Genomic DNA, 22,976 nt, shown 5'->3' with positions numbered 1-22,976 from the left:
CTAACACCGTGCCTTCAACAGTCTGGGCAGAATATAAAATTAGTTTGTCAAGAACTCAGATCGTGTTCATTAGGGTTGTAGCCTCACGTCCACGGTGTCACTGGGCAGATTTATGGTGAAATTTGGTACCAAGCTGTCATCATTAACCCACCTTATACATCACTTGAACTTCTGAACTCTGGATTTTTTTTCGAGTGTGTTGGCACATTGCTGTTCGCAGTGTCGCCGAGCCTGAGGGTGACGTCGCAACCTTACAGAGGAAGGTTCTAGGTACCTCTGAGCCAAACTGCATCACAAAGTGGGGAAAATGAAGGAGTTTCTAACAAGTGACCGTTTATTTGTTTTGCGCAGTCTACTTAATCAAAAAATACACACGTGCAACTGTTTACACTACATAAGCATTCAACGCCCCAAGCTACACACCAATCTCGTCAGATGATTCATGCAGTCTCTTGATATCACTAAGGAATCATCTATTACGACAATCAGTTTGCTCATTGTTTGAATATCACCACAATTGCACTTATGCATGTTGTATATGTACATAACTTCTTCAGTCTGTAATATATTAAGTTGTGCCCACACCTCCCATGGATGAATAAAACATGGAACTTTAATAGTTGAGTTGTCAATAAGTTTGTGGTTCCGTGTTTTCAAAACTTGCCAATCACATTCTGTTCAATGTTCCATTTGAACTCCGTGGAGAGCATTTCGAATCTTTGTTCATATGCTGGTACTCTGGAGTTGAGGTGTTTTCTAGGTAGCGCACTTTAACCTCCGTGAATAGACATTCGTTCATTGTTAGAAACTTCTTGGCAAAGGATGCAGAGAGCCACCTTTCGACGAAGATGAGCATATAGGCGCAGAGCTGACTGTGCCATCAATAGTTCTCATAGCCGCTTTCAGATAGTCATCTTTCTTCACAAGATCTCTGTGGAGCCATACTGCTGCAGAATATACCAACGTAGGTAGGCTCATCAGTGAACTGATGTATTTGCTCTACATATGCTATTTATCAGCCTCCTCACTAGGTTCAGTCAATTTCTACCTTCTTAGGTGTGTGTGAAACTGTAAGGTCGTCGGCATACTGAACTTTCTGGCAGGTCAGGTTTAGAAGTCTGCTTTGTAGTCATCACATCGGAAAAAATCAAACAGTGACCATGAAAGCTCTTTCCGACACTACTCCTTCTCAACAAATTTACCCTCCAATGCGACATTCCTTCCAACGATAGATGACGTGGTGGAGACGTTGGTTGTAGCCTACCATAACCACCTCAGATTTTGGTAATTCACTCATGTGACAGTTTGACCCTTCCACCCTTACTCTTCTTAGCATCACACAAAGGCAATCTCTAAAAACACTCGACTCCCATTTTCTGCCGACGGTTCGGCTTTCACCTTTTACAGCGGTGGTGAATCCACATATTTCCACTGCTTGCTTTGTTCCTTTGTCTCGTGTCATTGTGGTACAACAACCACTCGTCCATGTTGATTACGTAGCCGAAGAAATTTGGACTGGCCTGACTAGTATCTCACCTTGATCCGGCGAGCGCTTTGAATTGGTTGTAGAAGTCACGAAACGCAGTGTGCAGCGACCTTTGTCATGTTTGATATGTGGTGCAAGATATTGAAAACTGGTCTGTGATTATCACCTTTACGTTGTCGTTTCAGTTCTAATAGCTTGTCTTCTCTTTCGATTCCTGGTTCTTCACAGACAAATTACACCACTGTACTCCAATTTGTCAATGGGCTGCATCATTTTGTTTTGTCATCTCTAGTGGCTTATTTTGGTACTGTGACATGAGGATTTTAATGTGTACCAGGACTGCAAATGTCTACATGAAAAAATTGATTACTTAATTTTATTACGAGGGTTGCCCAGAAAGTAATGCACTTCTTTCTTTCTTCAAAACATTTCTTTATTGGACGTAATGAGAATTACACACACAAAAGAATGGCTTTTTACCTACACAGCATATTTTTCCACGTAATCTCCATCCCGTTCTATGGTCTTCGTGCAGGGCGAAACAACGGCGTGCATGCCCCGTTGGTACCAATCCTTCTCCTGGTGGTGGAGCCAGTGCTTCATTGTGTGAATCACATACTTATCGACCTCAATATGTCTTCCACGAATTGTATCCCTTAATGGCCCAAACAAGTGGAAGCCCGAGGGGGCTAGATCAGGTGTATCAAGTGTGACAGCCACGGATGGTCTCCCCAACCGCTGCAAATCACAGAGCTCTGCCGAACCGCCTTCTGATGACCTCAGCCTCCCTGCCCAGCAAGTAACTGTACTTCTATCGACGTCAGGTGCTCCATAGACTTTGCACAAGCGTTTGTGAATATTCCCCACCCCAGTGACAAATTCAGTGACGGAACGTTGCTTGTAAAGTACATCACTTACAGATGTCATTTTGAAACTGTCCTGCAGCTACGCTATCTGTCGGAAGTGACGGAAACGTGACGCGCTCCCTCAGGAGACTTCAAATAATGATAGCGTAACGTTTCGCATTCTACCATTGTTTTCAGCTCAGAAAAAAATGCGCTGCGTTACTTACTGGGCAACTCTCGTACTTCTAGGTGGGAATTAGAACATGGTTAGTAACTGTCGTACTTGACTGACATAATTTCATAATAGGGCAGTTAGTATAGAGGGTGTGTAAAATAACTTGGCCGGTACCTGCATAGGCATCGTGGTAGGGGAAAGGAAAGTGTTGTAAGTGAATGCTTAGTTGCTTGTTGTCACGATGTGGTAGGAGAGGGTCAGCCTAACAACTGAAATCACTGTTACTGAAAGGAACTGTAGGGAGCACGAAGTGTGTAGGCAATAGCAAGCTGCACTGTTAACGCCACAGCTGACCTTGCCACCAGGCAGTAGTCCACCCCTGCCATAACCTATTATATTGTCTAATCAGTGATTGAGCAGTAAGTGCAGAGTTACACTTCTGTTATCAGTGTAGCAAGATATTCAGACAATATATTTTGAATTATTTTCAGTGAAAAATAATTATTTAAATAAAAATGAATTTTTAATATACTATATTTTTAAATAGGACTAAAAAGAATAAGATAATTTCTCCTAGCCCATACAGATTCCTAACCCCATGCAGATAGAAAATTTGTTATTGTGAATTTTTAATAATTATGAAAATGTTAAGATTTAAAACGAAAAATGTCTGGCACATGCAGTAGATAACAGTAAGGAGGTGAACCATTCATATATAAATTACTAAATACATGCATCCCACGTTTTTCATTTTAAATCTGACATGTATTTTCATAGCTTTTAAAAGTTCACCATCACAAATTTTCAGCACTATTTGTATGGAGCTAGGAGAAACTATTTTATAATTTTTAGTATAATTAAAAATGTAATATATTAATAATTCATTTATATTTTTTTAAAAATTTCCGCTTTTTATACTATTCTGTGTGAAATTTTTGAATTTATTCCAAGCATTTTGATGAGATTACAATAGAGACATGTGACAAATTTCTGGTTAATTTACTCATGACTGAAACTACATTGTTTGCTCCTATTCATATCTTGTGAAAACACTATGAAGATAAAAATTAGAGAGACTGAGTTCACATGGAGACTTACCAGCAGTCATTTCATGAAGATAAAAATTAGAGAGATTCGAGCTCATATGGAGGCTTACTGGTAACCATTTGCAACTGGAACAGGAAAAGGGGAAAATGACAGTGGTACACAAAATATCCTCCGCCACAAACCAGACAGTAAAGTGAGTTAATATTGCACTATCATCATGTTCTGAGGTATCTTTACATTTTCATGTCTTTGGCTTTTGCTCAATTGCAAAACTTGTGCTGAGCAAACAGACAGACAAGAAAGTGATATCCAGTACCTCTTCCCCCTCTCTTTGCTCAGTCATGCTCATCCATTCGCATACCACTTGGAAAGCGTTCTGATACTACCGACACAACATACCAATGCTGCAGGGTAGCTGAGATGTCAGGCTATAACAACCCTTTTCAACCCCACTCCCAACCCTATGGGAGCTATGTAGATTAATCAGACAAGAAAGGGGGTTAATACTGCATGTCATCCAGTTCTGAGCTGAATTTAAAATTTCAAGTTTTTAGTTCAAAAATTACTTTAAAAATTGCAAAATTTGTACTGAATAGACAGACAGACAAGAAAGCGATCTAATAAAAAGGCCATCTCATGCAGAGTAAAGTTATGTTTGCATCTGCTAGGTATTAATGTCGTAGGTAAATCGTGTGTAATAGAAACAGTGAAGAATAGATGGTAGAGATACATAGTTCTACCACCAGCAATGTGTCGACACACCTATACCAACAGAAATAAACAATGTTTATTTCCAAGTTCAGATTGATTTGACAGATATCGCTGAAGATGGCTCCTTGTCTACTTTTCTTGCACTGGCCAATAAATGTCAAGTGTACATGGATGACCAAAAAAGTGGCTAAAAGCTGAAGTTGAAGAGTTAATTAATATGTAGCACAATAAACCTAAAATATGGGATGTTGCATGCAAAACTGATAAACACAGAGTGAAGAGACATAATGCCTTAATGAAAATAGTTGAATTTTGTATGTCCATATAATGGATTCAAAGAAAAAGTCGTAGATTGGAAATGCCTTTAACAATGAATTTACAAGAAGCACCAAGACAAAATCTGGCCAGGGTATTGAATAACTGCATGTATCAAAATGGCTGTACTATAATTTGCTATTATTTCTGCATAGAGGCTTACACAGTGTGAAAACCGTCAGTATGAAATTTGCCTGCATAAGAATTACCCATAAGCACACAATTCCAAATTTCAAACAATGTACTTTTGATAAATATTTCATGAAGTAAAATACTATTTCATTAAGCAGTCTTAGTACCTGCTTACCTGATACTAAAAATAGCAATGTCACAGCAAGTTCTTGTGTTACACTAATGGATTTTCTGAATTTGGTATATTGTTTTAATATAAGTGGACCAATATTACAAGCAAGTTTTCTAAATCAGCTGGTTTTATTCTTACAAATTTCGCGAATTGTGCAGGATCAACAATGCGAAGCTCCGGTTATTGGCTATATGCACCAACTGTTATTGGCTATATGCACCAACATTTACACATCTCAAAATCCGATGTCAAACCCACGCAGAACTGTTTCTTCTTTTCTGACATTTTAGAATAATTTCATGGGTTGCTTTCAACATGGAAGCAGGATGAAAGAGATGTACGACACAGGACTCATCCGTATGTACCATGTAATAAGTGTCAGACATAAACGTACCTAAGCAGGCTGTAGATTTACTGCAAATTCAGAAACTGTCAGACACATATTCATGACATGAATTTCTAGTGATTTTTACACTACTGGCCTTTAAAATTGCTACACCACGAAGATGACGTGCTACAGACGCGAAATTTAACCGACAGGAACAAGATGCTGTGATATGCAAATGATTAGCTTTTCAGAGCATTCACACAAGGTTGGCGCCGATGGTGACACCAATAACGTGCTGACATGAGCAAAGCTTCCAACCGATTTCTCATACACAAACAGCAGTTGACCGGCGCTGCCTGGTGAAACGTTGTTGTGATGCCTTGTGTAAGGAGGAGAAACGCGTACCATCACGTTTCCGACTTTGATAAAGGTCGGATTGTAACCTATCGTGATTGCGGTTTATCGTATCGCGACATTGCTGCTCGCGTTGGTCGAGATCCAATTACTGTTAGCAGAATATGGAATCGGTGGGTTCGTTAGCGTAATATAGAACACCGTGCTGGATCCAAACGCCCTCGTATCACTAGCAGTCGAGATGACAGGTATCTTATCCGCATGACTGTAACGGATCGTGCAGCCACGTCTCGAGCCCTGAGTCAACAGATGGGGACGTTCGCAAGACAACAACCATCTGCACGACCAGTTCGACGTCGTCTGCAGCAGCATGGACTATCAGCTCGGAGACCATGGCTGCGGTTACCCTTGACGCTGCATCACAGACGGGAGCGCATGCCATGGTGTGCTCAACGACGAACCTGGGTGCAGGAATTGCAAAACGTCATTCTTTCGGATGAATCCAGGTTCTGTTTACAGCATCATGATGGTCGCATCCGTTTTTGGCGACATTGCGGTGAACGCACATTGGAAGCGTGTATTCGTCATCGCCATACTGGCGAATCACTCGGCGTGATGGTATGGGATGGCATTGGTTACACGTCTCGGTCACCTCTTATTCGCATTGACGGCACTTTGAACAGTGGAAGTTACATTTCAGATGTGTTAGGACCCGTGGCTATACCCTTTGTCCGATCCCTGCGAAGCCCTACATTTCAACAGGACAATGCACGACTGCATGTTGCAGTTCCTGTACAGGCCTTTGTGGATACAGAAAATGTTGGACTGCTGTCCTGGCCATCACATTCTCCAGATCTCTCACCAATTCAAAACGTCTGGTCATTGGTGGCCGAGCAACTGGCTGGTAACAATACGCCAGTCACTCACTACTCTTGATGAACTGTGGTATCGTGTTGAAGCTGCGTGGGCAGCTGTACGTGTACACGCCATCCAAGCTCTGTTTGACTCAATGTCCAGGCGTATCAAGGTCGTTATTAAGGCCAGAGGTGGTTGTTCTGGGTACTGATTACTCAGGATCTATGCACTCAAATTGCATGAAAATGTAATCACATGTCGGTTCTAGCATAATATATTTGTCCAATGAATACCTGTTTATCATCTGCACTTCTTCTTGGTGTAGCAATTTTAATGGCCAGTAGTGTATTAGTGCGTAAACAGTCAAAGGGATTTTCTGTCCAACACCCGATATATATTTCCAGAGAAAAATGTCAGATATAAATTCACTTTAAAATTCATTATAATCGTACTTTCTGGCTCAGACAGTGGCTCATTAGCAGCCTTTGTCATCTACTACCCGCCTACACTGCAGGGAGTTGGGCATCTTTTTTGTGATAGTTCTGATGCTATTCCCCATTGCGTTGTGCAATCAGTTGACCTCTTTGACATCTGACGTCGCAGCATCGCTGGTTTATCCTCGAGACGAAGCAGTGTCATATGCCTGCCAACCATTCTGCAGTCTTTCTCAAACGATTGTAAAGACACTATTCAATAAAGAATTTGATTTTCGCACATCTTGTAGCTCCATTCATAACTTTTACGGTGAACAGCATATAATTTCGTTAATAGTCGTAGTAACTGTGATATTTCGATATTAAGTAGACTACTGCAAGAAATTCGATAAGTTTACATTATAAATAGGGGTCAATATGAATTTGCGTTGGTGCATGTTAGATCATATATTGCTGCATATGAAAATTGGCTAGCATATCTAATTATGCTTTAAATCCGCGTGCATGCTGAAGAACATAGAATCTACGTAAAACACTTCGTTCCAATCATGTGTGCAAGAGGCGAGTCCAAAATAAAATATTCATAACTTCCTTTTTATCTCTTAAACAGATTGAGATATCGAAACAATGGTTAGATAAATGATAACACACAAAGAGAGGAATACGTTTCCATATGATTAGTATTCGAAACTTCCACATTTACCATGATGTTAAACCAGCAACAGATTTTTTAATAAAATAATGTTATTTTTAAGGGCTATTGGTAGCTGATGAAATGAGAAGTGTTGTAGGTTTTGCGACAATATAACTAACGAAATTGCAGATTTATTTTTATACTGAGAATAGGCTTTTTCATAAGCTGCTGACCTATCTTGTATTCAGATGTTAGTTTAATAACACGCTGTTTCAGGATTCTTCATTATAATTTTAGCGAGATGCATATTTGTAAACTCTGCTGTGTTTTAGGAAAGAAACGGATTTGCTTCCTCAGCGTATTCCGAATTTTGTTATTAAACCACCGTAGGTCTTTATACATCCTTAATCTATTTACTCAGTACATACTTCTCCAGAACGTAATTTAGATTCCATTTAAACTATTCCCGTAATTCTTCCGTGTCTATCGTATTGGAACTAAATTACTTCTATTCACTGTTTAAATGGGATGCTAACAATTGCTCATCTGCTTTTTCTAGCAAAAATACTCTCATAGCTTTCTTGATTGATTTATTAATTATAGTTACCACTGACACTATGATGACATCTATATCACCAACCCCTGTGTCTATACTGACACCACTGAGAACGTCAGGCCTGTTTGCAGCTACAAGGTCTAGAATATTTTCATAGCATATGGGTTTTTGAACTAGCTGCTCAAGACAGTTTTCGGAAAATGAGTGCTAAAGTATTTCACAAGACATCCTGTCCATACCCCTTCCAGTGAATCCATAATCTTTACTCAGCATGTTAAACTCACGCCAACTAATTGTGCGTGATCTGGATCTTTCTCTACCACTGAGGGTAGACTGTTCTTGAATCATTAAAACTGTCACATCAGAACTGGGTGGTCGGTAAAAACATCCAACAATTTAAGTTATACCTGATATATGCAACCACATAACTTCACAGTCACACTCAAATTCGACATCAATAGAGACATTTTTTGGTGATTGCAATGAACACCCCAGGTACCGTTACTGTTGTTATACAGTGATGTTCAGTTAATACATGATGACTGTTATTGTTCCAGATAGTAGTGTGGGGCAATGATGATCAGTTAATAGCGTTATTATCATTACCCCAGGTACTACTATGGCGTTATGATGGTCAGGTGAGAGGGTGACTGCCATTATCCCCAATTACTATTGTTTTATAATTAAGGTCAGTTGACCCCCCTCCCTCCCCCCCCCCCCCCCCCTCAAATTTCTTATTGGATGGGAGAATGATCTTCAGTTGACATTTGATGGCTGCCATTCCCCTGGATACTTCTGAGGGGAGGCAGTCATCGTCAGCTGACAGGGTGACAACCATTACTGTGGATACTATTGGGTATGATTATTTATTTTTACACGTTAACATTCAAACACAGCTCTTAAGCCTGAAGTAACATAAATAACAGCTAAGCCGGATATGAAGGTTTTTTATGTATTTTATCACACCACTCATCACTGTCAGGAAATTTTGGAACGCATCCTTACATGCATGTGCAGGACATGTTGGTAAAACATGAGCAACTGTTTATCTTTCCGCACCACAGATGAAGATTTTCCCCATTTGCAGTGTCTGCACACCTTCCTTGGCCCGTTCCGATCTGGTTTGGGGTAATCTAAATTGCCCGACACTGGTCATATCCAACGTTTTTTTATGCAGGGCAATTTCAGGCATTGAGGAGGACAATTCTGTATCTAGTGCCGTTTTCATTCATTGATGGCACTGAATTCAATTCCCGTAAGAACCCTGGTTCTGATAAGAGTGGGATATCATGATCTTAATCTTTTTCGCTTCGCAGATGAGACATTGCTCAGTACTGGAAGATCAGGGTTATCAGCAATCATTTGATATTGATATAGTAGCACGCTCTCCCGTCTGATATCAGGAGGTTGAATGGAGCTCAAAATATATATCGAGTGTGGGGGAGTAGACCGTATTGACCTACCAACAATGCACATGGTTTAATTAACGCGTACGTTTATCTTTCTTAGGAAGAGTCTATTAAGCCAGATAGGCGCACAGTTCTGTGCTGTTGAGTATACCACTCCGAGAGCTAGTACTCGAAGAGTGTCTGCTGACGATATCTAACTAGTGCTACAAAGTTTATGGAGAATGTCGTTTCTCCTTTTGAACTTACTAGACGTTTGCATCAAGTGCTCCATGAAAGAAAGTGTTCTATCAGAAGTGATCCTAAAGTATTTTGAATGCATGTTATGATAAAGTATGTCTCCCTCAGAATAGCCACCAAAGGCTTTGCGAGTCAATCTGTTGGCCCGATGAAAACATGCAACTTCTATTTTATTTGAGTTTAGATGAAACCTCCATTTACGGCAATATAGGCTTACGACGTCATATCAGAAGCCAAAGTTCCTGCAGTTGTTTCAAAGGTTTTGTATTGGGTAAGTATTGCCCAGTTGTCACATTAGGAAACTTTCAGGCTTGCGTTGGAGGAATATCAGATATACATAAATTAAACAAGACAGGAGGATGGACAAATCCCTGCAGTAAACTATTATTTTATACCTTTGGACAGCTAGTGTCTTTTCTTGTAGAGACAGTAAATGACTTTCCAGCTAACATGTTATCAATTAGTTTTATCGTCTGTTTACATGGGACAGGTTGTACTAATTTTTATAAGAATCCACCTCTACAGACCATGTTATATGCTGCAGTTAGATCAAGAAAAGAACTGATGTTTTTGTTTCAATAAATGATGGTAATGTTCTCGTTTTACTTCTCTACTCTTCAACCATTGACTGCGAGAGGACGGTTTGTGAAAGGGCAAGCTGCAGCGGTTTTTTTCGTGATGCTGAATGTATATATATCCAGTGCTACCTCATCCGACTGTAACAATGATTGTTTTAGTTATCATATTTTCCATTCAGTAAAAATAATATATATATTTTAATAGCAAATTAAATTCACGTTAGAGTACATTACACATTCTGTTGATAAAATATTTCAGGTGAGTTGCCAGAGAAAGGAGAAGTACACCAGCACATTTTTACACAGAAGACAGAAAGAAGATCGTATTGTGCTAATCACAGAGGTAATACTAGAAGAAAAGTAAAAAAAAATTAAGCTGTTTATTTTTGTGAATATGTACATTTTATTGAAAGCGTATTTTAAAAATATAGTGCTGTCCTTAAATATATTTAAAATGTTAACCTGTTTTATATTTGACAAAGAAACATACTCGCAGAAGTGGAATCTTCCAAAAGATTCGAAGGAAATCAAAATTCTCTCCATTTGCTGCACAAAGTAACAATATAAAGCATGTCAGACAGTTTCTTAATAATTAAAGTTCCGTTACATGTCCTCGGCTTTCTTCTGGTGTCATTTCTCCGGGAAAAGCCGAGGCTCCGACAGCATCCACCATTGCGTTCATCACGAAAGAAGCTGATTTTCAAAGAAAGAATGCAGTCACAACAGATGTAAATGATGGGGAGAAGCCAGTTACACGTATGACGTACTCGAAAATGACGTCGAAATGATGAGTACTTGTCGGGCGACTATTATCGAGTTTCATGGTCGTATCGAGTTTGGTAATAGTCACGTCTGTGTGTGGATCCTCGGAAATAGCGACATATTCGGGAAAAAGAAACAGATAAATATTGTGATAAGCAAGAAAACAAATGTCATTGCTGTTCTTTACACTCACTATAATTTAAGCTATGTTCTTAGATCCTGCCTAACCACACCCTTGGAAATCGTGACATGCTCGGAAGAAACAACCAAATATTTGTAACAGTCAAAAAGACAAATGTCACTGCTGTTCGTTTCACTCGTAGAAATTTAATCTTTTCTTTTTTAATCAGACTGAAGCCACAAAATAGAAGTAATTCACTCCTGAGTGAGAGAGTTCTCATATATAAGTAATATAGAATATTGCAGAACGTACTTCTTTTAAATTAATAGGGAAGCCCGAGAAACGCGAAAGACTTATAAAAGAATATTACAGCATACCTGGATGCAAATCATCTCCTTTCAACTTCGTAACTCTGTCTCTCTAATCACTACATCACGGTGAATACATACAGCTTTCAACAACAGAGTCTTTCATCCTAGGATTTCGTGAACGCTGTTACCGCCACTAACATTCGTATAACAAAATGTACAAAGAGTAATAGTTTATGATGAATGCACAATGTGCTGTTGCTTTGAAACTTCATACTGTCATAACACACAACGTATAACACGAAAAGAGCGAAGTACGACTAAATCCAATCTGGTGTCTCTATAGTTCTTCAGTTATTCAGTGCTATGGAGTTTCGTTGTGCGTCGATTTTCATGCCATGTTGATGTCACTTCCGTGTACACCGAGTGTGACTTTTCTTCTATTGTACTGATGTAGTAATTCCCAATGCAACCAAGTATTATATTAGCACCAATGATGAAATGTGACTTGGAGCCTCTTTTTTTCCATCACGACGTGTCAGTTGGGGTATACTACGAGTATGCAGTCGCTCAATATCAAGTGCCATCTACCACAAAGGGTTTAGCACATAGCACGTATATCTGTTAAAGGTGCTAACAAACTTTGTTATTCCCTCAACTTGTTTCATGGATGAGCCCGAATACTTTGAAGCGTGGTTAGAACCTGTGTTTGATCAAACAAGATTTTATGCTTACTCGTCTTACGTGTCTAACCTCCACAGACTTTTCTACATTTTTGTACTTTATATGTCGGTGACGTTCGGTACAGAAATGGGAAACGATTCGAGTAAATTGTCCCAAATAGCCACTGAGACATTCACACAGGTTATAGTAAACACCCGGGACTCCGAGACCATGACTACACTTCACATGGTGTAACTCTCTCATTGATTTTTTTAGGCAGCCGTTGTTTTCCTAATTCAGATAATGGTCGGTTTTGATAGAGGTGTCATCAAAAAGTCCTCGAAATTTTGGTTTTGTGCGCGAGTGGTCTGGATAGTAGTTGGTGGTCATATTTCCATTTTCGTATTACCGTGAGTTTGTGGATTTACGATGGCTGACATGAAACTCAGCAGCAAGTCTACAAAGTTTTGTTTCAAAGTTGGGAAAACGAATGCAGAAGCACACCAAATGTTGAATCAAGCTTTTGTAGAGAACTCCTTAGGTCAGGCATTTGCTTACGACTAATATAAGCGTTTCAAAAACAGTGGAATATCGACTACAATTTGACGTCAAACCTGAAAATGTTCAGAAAGTGAGCTGTCTGGTACTGCAAGATCGCAACAGAAAACTCATATACCGCCTTGTGAATTTGTTATGATAAGCGTGAACGTTTCATATTAGAAGCAGGGAAAAGGAGAGTGACTGCGACGAAGTTTGTGCTACGACTGCTTCAAGACAACCAGGAGCAACATTGGGCGGAAGTCTGCAGGCAACTTAAACAACTGCTACAAGACGATGAAAACTTGCTCTCCAAAGTTGTCACTGGTAAGAAAAGTTGAGTTTATGGCTGAAACTAAGCTGCAATCGTTCCAATGGAAGAGTCATTCTTCAGCACAACTAAAAACGTTCAGCAAGTCAGGAATTACAGTATGTTGTTGTTGATCTGTCTTTTTTTTTGTACGTTGACGGAATTGTCCCTCCTGGGCAGATGATGAATAGGAGTTATATCACGATGATCTAATAAGTTTGAGGGAGGACATAAGGCAGGCTGCTTCGAAAGCATTATTCCACACAAGCGTCATATCATTTGTCGGCCTCCGCTATCCCCTCTCTTCTCTTCCCTCCCTCGTGTACTAGTATCCGTTCCTGAGAGTCCGGCTAAGACATTTAAAAAATAAATTTACTCTAACGACCGTGGAAATTGTGTTTTTGATGTTTATTTCGATACCCACTGCGTACAAATTTTGTGTTGGAGGCGCCCACTTAGCTACGAGCCACAAATGGTCGCTTGTTTCGCTTGGGCCTTAGACGGCGCGGTATATGAGAGTAAAACGTGCACAGAGCGGCGTAAACACCACTTGATTCTCTACCATGACAAAGCACGACTGAATACGGCCTAAATTATTGATGAGTTTTGACTGGAAATCAGATTACAATTGGTCCCCATCCGCCGTAATCACCAGGCTTAGCTCTGTGTAACCACTTCACCTTCCCCAAAATGAAAATCAAGGTGAAGATATAGTGGAGGAAAGTAAAGCGGAATTGTAAAGGGTATCAAATGCCTTCCTCTTCTTTCTTCTTTCTTCTCCTTAATTGTTGCTTGGCCTGGGAGACATTCCTACACCAATCGTATCTATTCCTGGCTTGGGCCAATTCTAACAGTAACCAGTTATGACCCTCGAAACGTAGAGCATTTAACAGGAATTCCACTGTCCAGTACAATGCGCTCGGGCCTTAGGCGGATATAGTGGGACGGAGCCAATGACAAACAACCTGTGCGTGACAGGTAAAAACTTTACTTTCACATCATAACTGCGTGCTCTTAGAATTTTGACCCAAATCTCCCGCGGGGTCTAGTGCCGGAGCTGACATCTTGCAAGTGTTCTCTTTTCTCCATAAAAAAAGGCCTCAAGTTGGCCAATTTAGTGCTGTTTCTTGGTGAGACCAGTTCTGACTTCAAAACAATCTACAATCTCTATACGGATCATTTCTCTGCCAATACCTAACAAAAAATCACAGGATCCATTTTAAAAGTGGCAGAAACTTTGGTATCGGTGTAATCGGCCTCAAGTGGTCCGCTGCGGAGTTGATGGACCAGGATAAGAACTAAGTAAGAGGCAGTAATTTTAATTAATATGATTTTGGAAGAAATTATTTGCTTTAGTATTTAGATGCACTTACGTCTACCGTCAACCTGTTTTAGTACCAAATACCATCATCAGGCTATCTTAAGATAAGAAATAATAAAATAAGATTAACATATCTGGAGAAACTTTGGATATCACCAAGTAATTTTACTTCCTAAATTCAAGAAAAATAGAAGAAAGAATGATTCATCTCCCCTACCGATATAGTTTTATGCAACCCAGAATTTTATATACCGTCTTAAAAAAACAACGAGCTAAATTTTCATATTCTCTCGCTAGCTACGTGCAAACTATTACTCTTCAAGAAAAAAATAAACAGACCATTTGTAGCAAATTTCATGTAGTTAAATTTTGCAGTGGGATACGTTTTTCGTAGGATGCCATGGTTTTCGAATTATTCAAGAAAAACATAAAGTTACTATCAAACCCTACTCTACCACCACACTCATCCCTCATCAGTCAGGATTGCTAGTGCGTTGTTGGTGGCACTTCTTTCTACCGCTGTACAAAAATTTTCCGACTATACCGACTATTCCCCGTATCTACCTTTTTTGATCTGTATTGAGTGGAATATTATACGACCAGCATAGTCAGCTATTTCGATAACATTATCAGTTTAAACGTGATCGAGTGGATAATGAAAGAAAAGTGACTTTTGTAAACGTTACCCTAAAACTAATTACGTTGACAATTCGATCCAAACTTAAGAACGCACAGTAGTTCCGTAGGTAGAAGTTATAACGAACACAACGACGTAATTGTTTATGTTTTGCAGTTAAATTCCACGTAAAGTTTACAGAAACGTTAATTTTATATAGTCTGTAAATGCTCGATTAAGCCAGTGGCCTAATAAGATCAGTCAGTGAAAACCAGAAAAGGTCGAATGTGGGAAATTCTTCATGCGGTTGCAAATTTTTGTTGAGCGGTAGATGGGAATGCCGTGAACAACATACTAGAAATTCTGACTCGTGGGTGCTGAGTTTCGGAGCAGTGATAAGTTTGAATATTACTGTTGTAGGTTTTTCCCGAATAATTCGAAAATTATGGCCTCTAGTGGAAAGTATTTCGGTGTAAAATTTAGCTACTGTATTGTTATAATTAAATTGCAGCTACTCACAGAGGTCGAGTGTAGCATGTAATTATCGTAGGGCAGCGAAATTGGTATATATTCTAATGTGTTAATGCGGAACTGTTTAATGCTGAAAAAAGTTAGTTCCAAGTTTGGCCACCAGGTGCAAAACTGGCGCTATGAATGCTGGACAGACGTACAGAAATATTTCCATATGTGATCGAGTAGGAACAGGACGTGGGCAGAAAAGGTAAAGAAGTGAGAAAGGCATAATGTTGATTTTATTATTAACCGCCACTTACGTACTTTGTTCTGTATGAGCACCGGAGACGTCGACGAGATGCTGTACAGCGCCAGATCTGCACCTGGTGGCCAAATTTTAACTACTTTTTTCCTGTATAAATCGATTACGCCTTAATGCATTAGCATATCTACGAAGTTTCGTTTCCATACGACAATTACAGCCCATTCTGGACGTCCGTGAATAGCTGCACTTTGTTTATTTATTTATTTATTCGAATAACCCTTTTGGAGTGTACGATAAATCAAATTTTCCTTCATCCTTCGAGAACGTCATTCCTCCTCTTCCTGGGTCTACTTTCTTCCTTTCGCAGATCTCTTTCTCTTCTGAACTTCTACCCTTCTGTTGTTAATTATGTCCATTTTGATTCCTGCGTTTTTCATATCTTCGCCAATTTCGATGGACCATGTGAATTTGGAATGTTAGCTGTTTAGTTGAATATATGGTTGTTTAGTCTGTTGTTATCCATTCGTATACTGCATGTGTCCATAAAATTGTTCTTTTCCTCATTGCATCAGTTAGCTCTTCATTTTCAAAAACAAACCTATCTGTTTGATCTTATTCTGTACTCAACAGCACTAGTACTTACAGGCCCCAGTATTTGCCTTAGAGGCCTTCTATGCAAATTTTTCCAATTTTTCAAGATCCCCAAATCTTGTTAGTTTAAGTGTAACTGTTGCATACAGTGTTTCAGGCCTTACCACTGTTTGATAGTACCTTTTGTTCCAGCATAAATCTTTCTTTTATATGTGTTTTTTGTCACACTTAATGCCCTTTCCATTTTATGTACTCTATTTTCTATGGCTATTTTTCTTTTGTTATCCATTCTCCTAGATAATTTTAGATATTGTGTTGCTATGAATTTTAAGATTTGGAGGGGCGTCATTGATATTTGTCATGAAATGTCTTTTTTCAAAAGATATTTTTGGTCCTAATTAGTCTGCTTGTTTCTACAATTCTGTGATTTGTTCTTTGTCACTATCCACTGAGTCAATAACTAATGTCATGTCATCTGCAAAAGTCAGACAATTTATCATGATTTATTTGGGTTTCCTAGTTGAAGATCTGTCTTACTCCATATTTTATTTCGAAAGGTTTTGATAGTTCCCCCATGAATTTTACTTTCGAGGTTGTGGTTGTTAAAGTTCCTGTAACTATTTTTGTTGTTTTACTGTCGATTTCGAATGCCTTTATAATGTTAATTATATCCACGTGGTACATTAAATTTCCTACAAAGAGGTCTTATTCATTTTTTCTGTAGGACGTAGCGAGCGAGAGAATATGAAAATGTCGTGCACAGCTTTTGAAGACCAAATATGACATTGCGGGTTGCATAAAACACCGTCTGTAGGGGAAGATGAATCACACTGCGTATAGTAGTGTCCTCCAGCTACTTCACAAAATCCCTAACATTGCCGCTCTAGTATGCCGTGTTCTGATTACACATTCGCTCTCCCTAGAGACTTCCAAAACGTTCCTACGAACGTCTGCAGCGTTAACTGAAACAAATAGCCTAAAGCCGTATTTTTCTAGAGAGCAGGACATGTGGCAGAGCAAATGAGATTTGCAGGCACACGGGCTGTGGACGAGTGAGGAAGCGGTGAAAATAAAACGGCGCCCCGGACAGGTAGGGCCTATGTTGGCATCGCGCCAGCCCGCATGCCTGGCCAGCCGTTCCCGGAATTCTGCGCACCATGTCACCGGCACACAAATCCGCGAAATTAAAGTCGCTGCTAACACACAGGGCGGGCCAGTTCGGCGCACACACGCCACACAGCCTCCAGCACGTCCGCGCCGTGGCTCAAATAACAGCCCGGCGCGCGCGCACTCGCTAGTTTCACTGCGCGACAAACGCTTGTCATGCAAGTTTAACGCGTTCCTCTTCATTCGGGTTACTGCGCGACACCTCGTAATAGTATTACGTAGAGTTGCGCTCTATGAAAACTACGATTCGGCAGTTTTGGTAGAGTGCATAAATGACGTAGTAAATGGTAGGATTACTGGTAGTAGTGGTAGCATTAGGAGGGAAAGAAACATAAATGAATGTGTGAGAGAGAAACTGGGAGCCGACGACTTCTCTTTGTCATTTGTTTCTTTGTTTTGCCCATAATTAGAACTGCACAATATTCAGTGTTAGTCTATTGTGTATTTTATTTCCTTACAAAATATAAAATGCATTTTAAAGTGTAAGAAATATAATAATGTGAAATTCTTGTTTCATTTATCCGTACTGTCATAATAAAGTGTATCCCCACTCCAGCGTAATATAAATAGAGAATAAGAGTAAAAAGGCACAGATTACTTATGTAAAGGAATAAAATTTAGACAAAGATATCATATACGAAAAAATATCTGTCAGTCGTTACAGGTCAGAAATTTTTTGAGGGAATAAGCTCCTTTCCGGTAGTTACTCCGTTTGTTTGGTTTTGAGAAGCACACATACGTATGAGTAACTTCCAAATCTTGTACTTGTACTTGTTCTGAATAACAACTTGAAATATTTATCAAAACTATCTTCCGTTAATGTAGACACTTGTACAGGGTGTTTCAAAAATGACCGGTATATTTGAAACTGCAATAAAAACTAAACGAGCAGCGATAGAAATACACCGTTCGTTGCAATATGCTTGGGACAACAGTACATTTTCAGGCGGACAAACTTTCGAAATTACAGTAGTTACAACTTTCAACAACAGATGGCGCTGCAAGAGATGTGAAAGATATAGAAGACAACGCAGTCTGTGGGTGCGCCATTCTGTACTTCGTCTTTCTGCTGTAAGCGTGTGCTGCTCACAACGTGCAAGTGTGCTGTGGACAACATGGTTTATTCCTTAGAACAGAGGATTTTTCTGGTGTTGGAATTCCACCGCCTAGAACACAGTGTTGTTGCAACAAGACGAAGTTTTCAACGGAGGTTTAATGTAAACAAAGGACCGAAAAGCGATACAATAAAGGATCTGTTTGAAAAATTTCAACGGATTGGAAACGTGACGGATGAACGTGCTGGAAAGGTAGGGCGACCGTGTTCGGCAACCACAGAGGGCAACGCGCAGCTAGTGCAGCAGGTGATCCAACAGCGGCCTCGGGTTTCCGTTCGCCGTGTTGCAGCTGCGGTCCAAATGACGCCAACGTCCACGTATCGTCTCATGCGCCAGAGTTTACACCTCTATCCATACAAAATTCAAACGCGGCAACCCCTCAGCGCCGCTACCATTTCTGCACGAGAGACATTCGCTAACGATATAGTGCACAGGATTGATGACGGCGATATGCATGTGGGCAGCATTTGGTTTACTGACGAAGCTTATTTTTACCTGGACGGCTTCGTCAATAAACAGAACTGGCGCATATGGCGAACTGAAAAGCCCCATGTTGCAGTCCCATCGTCCCTGCATCCTCAAAAAGTACTGGTCTGGGCCGCCATTTCTTCCAAAGGAATCATTGGCCCATTTTTCAGATCCGAAACGATTACTGCATCACGCTATCTGGACATTCTTCGTGAATTTGTGGCGGTACAAACTGCCTTAGACGACACTGCGAACACCTCGTGGTTTATGCAAGATGGTTCCCGGCCACATAGCACGGCCGACGTCTTTAATTTCCTGAATGAATATTTCGATGATCGTGTGATTGCTTTGGGCTATCCGAAACATACAGGAGGCGGCGTGGATTGGCCTCCCTATTCGCCAGACATGAACCCCTGAGAATTCTTTCTGTGGGGACACTTGAAAGACCAGATGTACCGCCAGAATCCAGAAACAATTGAACAGCTGAAGCAGAACATCTCATCTGCATGTGAAGCCATTCCGCCAGACATGTTGTCAAAGGTTTCGGGTAATTTCATTCAGAGACTACGCCATATTATTGCTACGCATGGTGGATATGTGGAAAATATCGTACCATAGAGTTTCCCAGACCGCAGCGCCATCTGTTGTTGACAATTGTAACTACTGTAATTTCGAAAGTATGTCTGCCTGAAAATGTACTGTTGTCCCAAGCATATTGCAACAAACGGTGTATTTCTATCGCTGCTCGTTTATTTTTTATTGCCGTTTCAAATATACCGGTCATTTTTGAAACACCCTGTAGATCCCTAGTATATTGCGCTGTGCATTTTATGTTTTAGAGACAATGTGTCAGGAAGGGTAACGTACATTGTTCAATCTACTAGTCGAACAATCTTACCTTCATCGCATCCACTGCCGGATATACTCGCTGTTAGTAAGCGATAGTGATTTCATTTTTATTGCAGGAGCTGACACAATACTCGACGAGATAATTAATATTTTCAGATGTTTGGATGTAAATGCATTACGTCGAGCTATCTCTTCTGTGATGTATCCTTCTGACATTCAATTTCACAAAGCTGTTAAAAGTTGCAACTGCTTGACTAAGCCAGTGGCGTAATAAGGCGAGCCAATGAAGACCAGAAAAGGTCTAATGTGGAAAATACTTCGTGCAATCGCAACGTTTTGTACAGTGGGAGGAGGGAGAGTCATGGACAATTTACTAGAAACGCGACTGGTGGGAGCTGAGTTTGGGAGTGCGGGTGCGTTTGAAGGTCAATTTTGTACGTTTATCTTGAATGAATCGAAAACTACGGCCTCTAGTGGAAACGTACCTCAGTGCAAAATTTAACTACCGGATGGTTTTAATTAAAGTGCAGTTACTCACAGATGACCAGGGCTGTAATATCGTGTGGTAGCGAAACTTGGTAGATATTCTAATGTGTTGTTGCGGAACTGATTAACGTTGGAAAAAAATTAGTTCCAATTTTACATAAGACATAGTCAATTATCTATTGACCTTGCAATAGAAATCGCATGAAAGCAAGTCTTTAATCTTGGATTCAGATACTAGCTAACCTTGTGAAACTTACAGGCAATGATGGTAGCAAAAAATTGCAAGACGTGAAACTCCTCACTGTTATACTGACGTGAGCAATAAAGTGAAGCTATTGCTTACAATACTTCTCTCCTTGTTTTCTATTTGAAAAGAAAAAAAAGCTTCAACTGCTTTTTTGTTGCGGACGTTTATGGTGCAGTGAGATTACCGCTACGAATACTTCTCGGTGTTACGCCAGCTGCCATATGAAAGCACTTCATCAAGGTTCAGAAAAATGGTAATAACAGTGATTGCTTGGCGTGACGAATTCTCATCTGTGAGATTTTGTTCGAGTCTTAAACATCTTTGAAAGACGTTTTGGTGAACTGTTCATTAGGCTGTCGGCATTGTTCGTGAAATGAACAGAAAAAATAATAAACTTTCACTTAATTATTTATATCATTATATTTAAAAGAAAGAAAAGAAAACATTCTTACCCTTCAGATAGCCAATTTTGATTTGAATCTTTGATTTTACTTGTTCTTTCACATAAGCATACTATCAAGACATCAGGAAGTATTTATTACGTGATGAAACAAAGCAGTTTGTGTTAGTGGCAGCTGATTGCCTTCTTAATTACTCAACAAAGAAGTTTGTGCTCATATAAAGCAAACTGGAAAATAAGGCGGTTATTGTTACCAGGTTAACTCTTAAATAACATTATGGAAACAAATCATTAGAATGATAACTATTTACATTTTATTATTTAGCCAACAAACAAAGTAAATACCCATTCCACCAAATGATTATTTTAAACTTTTTTTACTAATTTCCGTGAAGCGCACACAAAATGTTAACCAATGCAATTTTCTACAAGAGAAATACAGAAATGAAATATTAACAAGAAAAGGTGGCTTTTATTTACAAAAAGGATATTAACAATATTCTTTACAAGGAAAACTTTGTGTGCTCAGATATGATATACATAATACCATCTGGTGAGCGACACATTACCTTAGTTGGCGATATGAACACACAATTTAACACAACTCATGCAACTAATAAACAACAGTTTACAAGACATCAGGAAAATATAGAACAACAGTTTACACAGAAGTTCATAAAACATCAGAAAATATAGGACAATAACTTACACAGAGCAATCAGGCATTTAACGATTACAAGAATAGTATTAGTCAACAGTTCAGTGAAGTGGGCAAAACTATACGCACCGAATTATTTGACGAATTATCCGGGAAGCTGATAGACCTCGGTAAACAACTAAAACAAGAAATAATTACCGACATGCCCGCAATATAAATAAGTTAATGGAAAAAGTAACATCCGTAAACTATAAACAGGAACAACTTGCAGGTGAGTTAAAAAACTTTAGTACAGGATATTCTCAAAATCAGGACACGTAATTCCAAATGGATGCATCGGTAAAAAAAGGACGAATGCAGTCAGCGAGCTGCAAGACGTATGCAAAAACCTACCGACAGAAATACAATTCTGGAGATACTAAAAGGTATCAGATAGATTACATAATGGTAAGACAGAGATTTAGGAATCAAGTTTTAAATTGTAAGACATTTCCAGGGGCAGATGTGGACTCTGACCACAATCTATTGGTTATGAACTGTAGATGAAAACTGAAGAAACTACAAAAAGATGCTAAATTAAGGAGATGGGACCTGGATAGACTGAAAGAACCAGAGGTTGTACAGTGTTTCAGGGAGAGCGTAAGGGAACAATTGACAGGAATAGGGGAAAGAAATACAGTAGAAGAAGAATGGGTACCTTTGAGGGATGAAGTAGTGAGGGCAGCAGACGGCCAAGTAGGTAAAAAGACGAGGGCTAATAGAAATCCTTGGGTAACAGAAGAAATATTGAATTTAATTGATGAAAGGAGAAAATATAAAAACGCAGTAAACGAAGCAGGCAAAAAGGAATACAAACGTCTCAAAAATGAGATCGACAGGAAGTGCAAAATGGCTAAGCAGGGATAGCTAGAGGACAAATGTAACGATATAGAGGCTTATCTCACTAGGGGTAAGATAGATACTGTCTACAGGAAAATTAAAGAGACCTTTGGAGAGAAGAGTACCACTTGTATGAACATCAAGAGCTCGATGGAAACCCAGTTCTAAGCAAAGAAGGGAAGGCGGAAAGGGTGGAAGGAGTATATAGAGGGTTTATACATGGGCTATGTACTTGAGGACAATATTATGGAAATGGAAGAGGATGTAGATGAAGACGAAATGGGAGATAAGATACTGCGTGGAGAGTTTGACCGGGCACTGAAAGACCTGAGTCGAAACAAGGCCCTCGGAGTAGACAACATTCCATTGGAACTACTGACGGCCTTGGGTGAGCCAGTCATGACAAAACGCTACCATCTGGTGCGTAAGATGTATGAGACAGGCATAATATCCTCAGACTTCATGAAGAATATAATAATTCCAATCCCAAAG

General features: G+C 39.6%; 1 protein-coding gene across 2 annotated transcripts in view; it reads left to right on the top strand.

The window, feature by feature from the left end:
- The window catches only part of LOC126267266 (uncharacterized), a 71,119-nt gene extending 60,390 nt beyond the window's left edge, over positions 1-10,729 (top strand). For both annotated transcript variants that reach the window (XR_007548974.1, XM_049972332.1), the window contains one exon: positions 10,528-10,729. Coding sequence is in view for 1 of the 2 variants with exons in the window: in XM_049972332.1 (XP_049828289.1) it covers positions 10,528-10,531 (4 nt within the window). In the remaining variant the exon portion in view is untranslated. The remainder of the gene's footprint in view (positions 1-10,527) is intronic.
- Positions 10,730-22,976: the final 12,247 nt, after the last annotated feature.

Source organism: Schistocerca gregaria, chromosome 4 (assembly GCF_023897955.1).
Source record: "Schistocerca gregaria isolate iqSchGreg1 chromosome 4, iqSchGreg1.2, whole genome shotgun sequence".
Lineage (NCBI taxonomy): Eukaryota > Metazoa > Arthropoda > Insecta > Orthoptera > Acrididae > Schistocerca > Schistocerca gregaria.
This window is presented reverse-complemented; position numbering and strand designations above follow the sequence as displayed.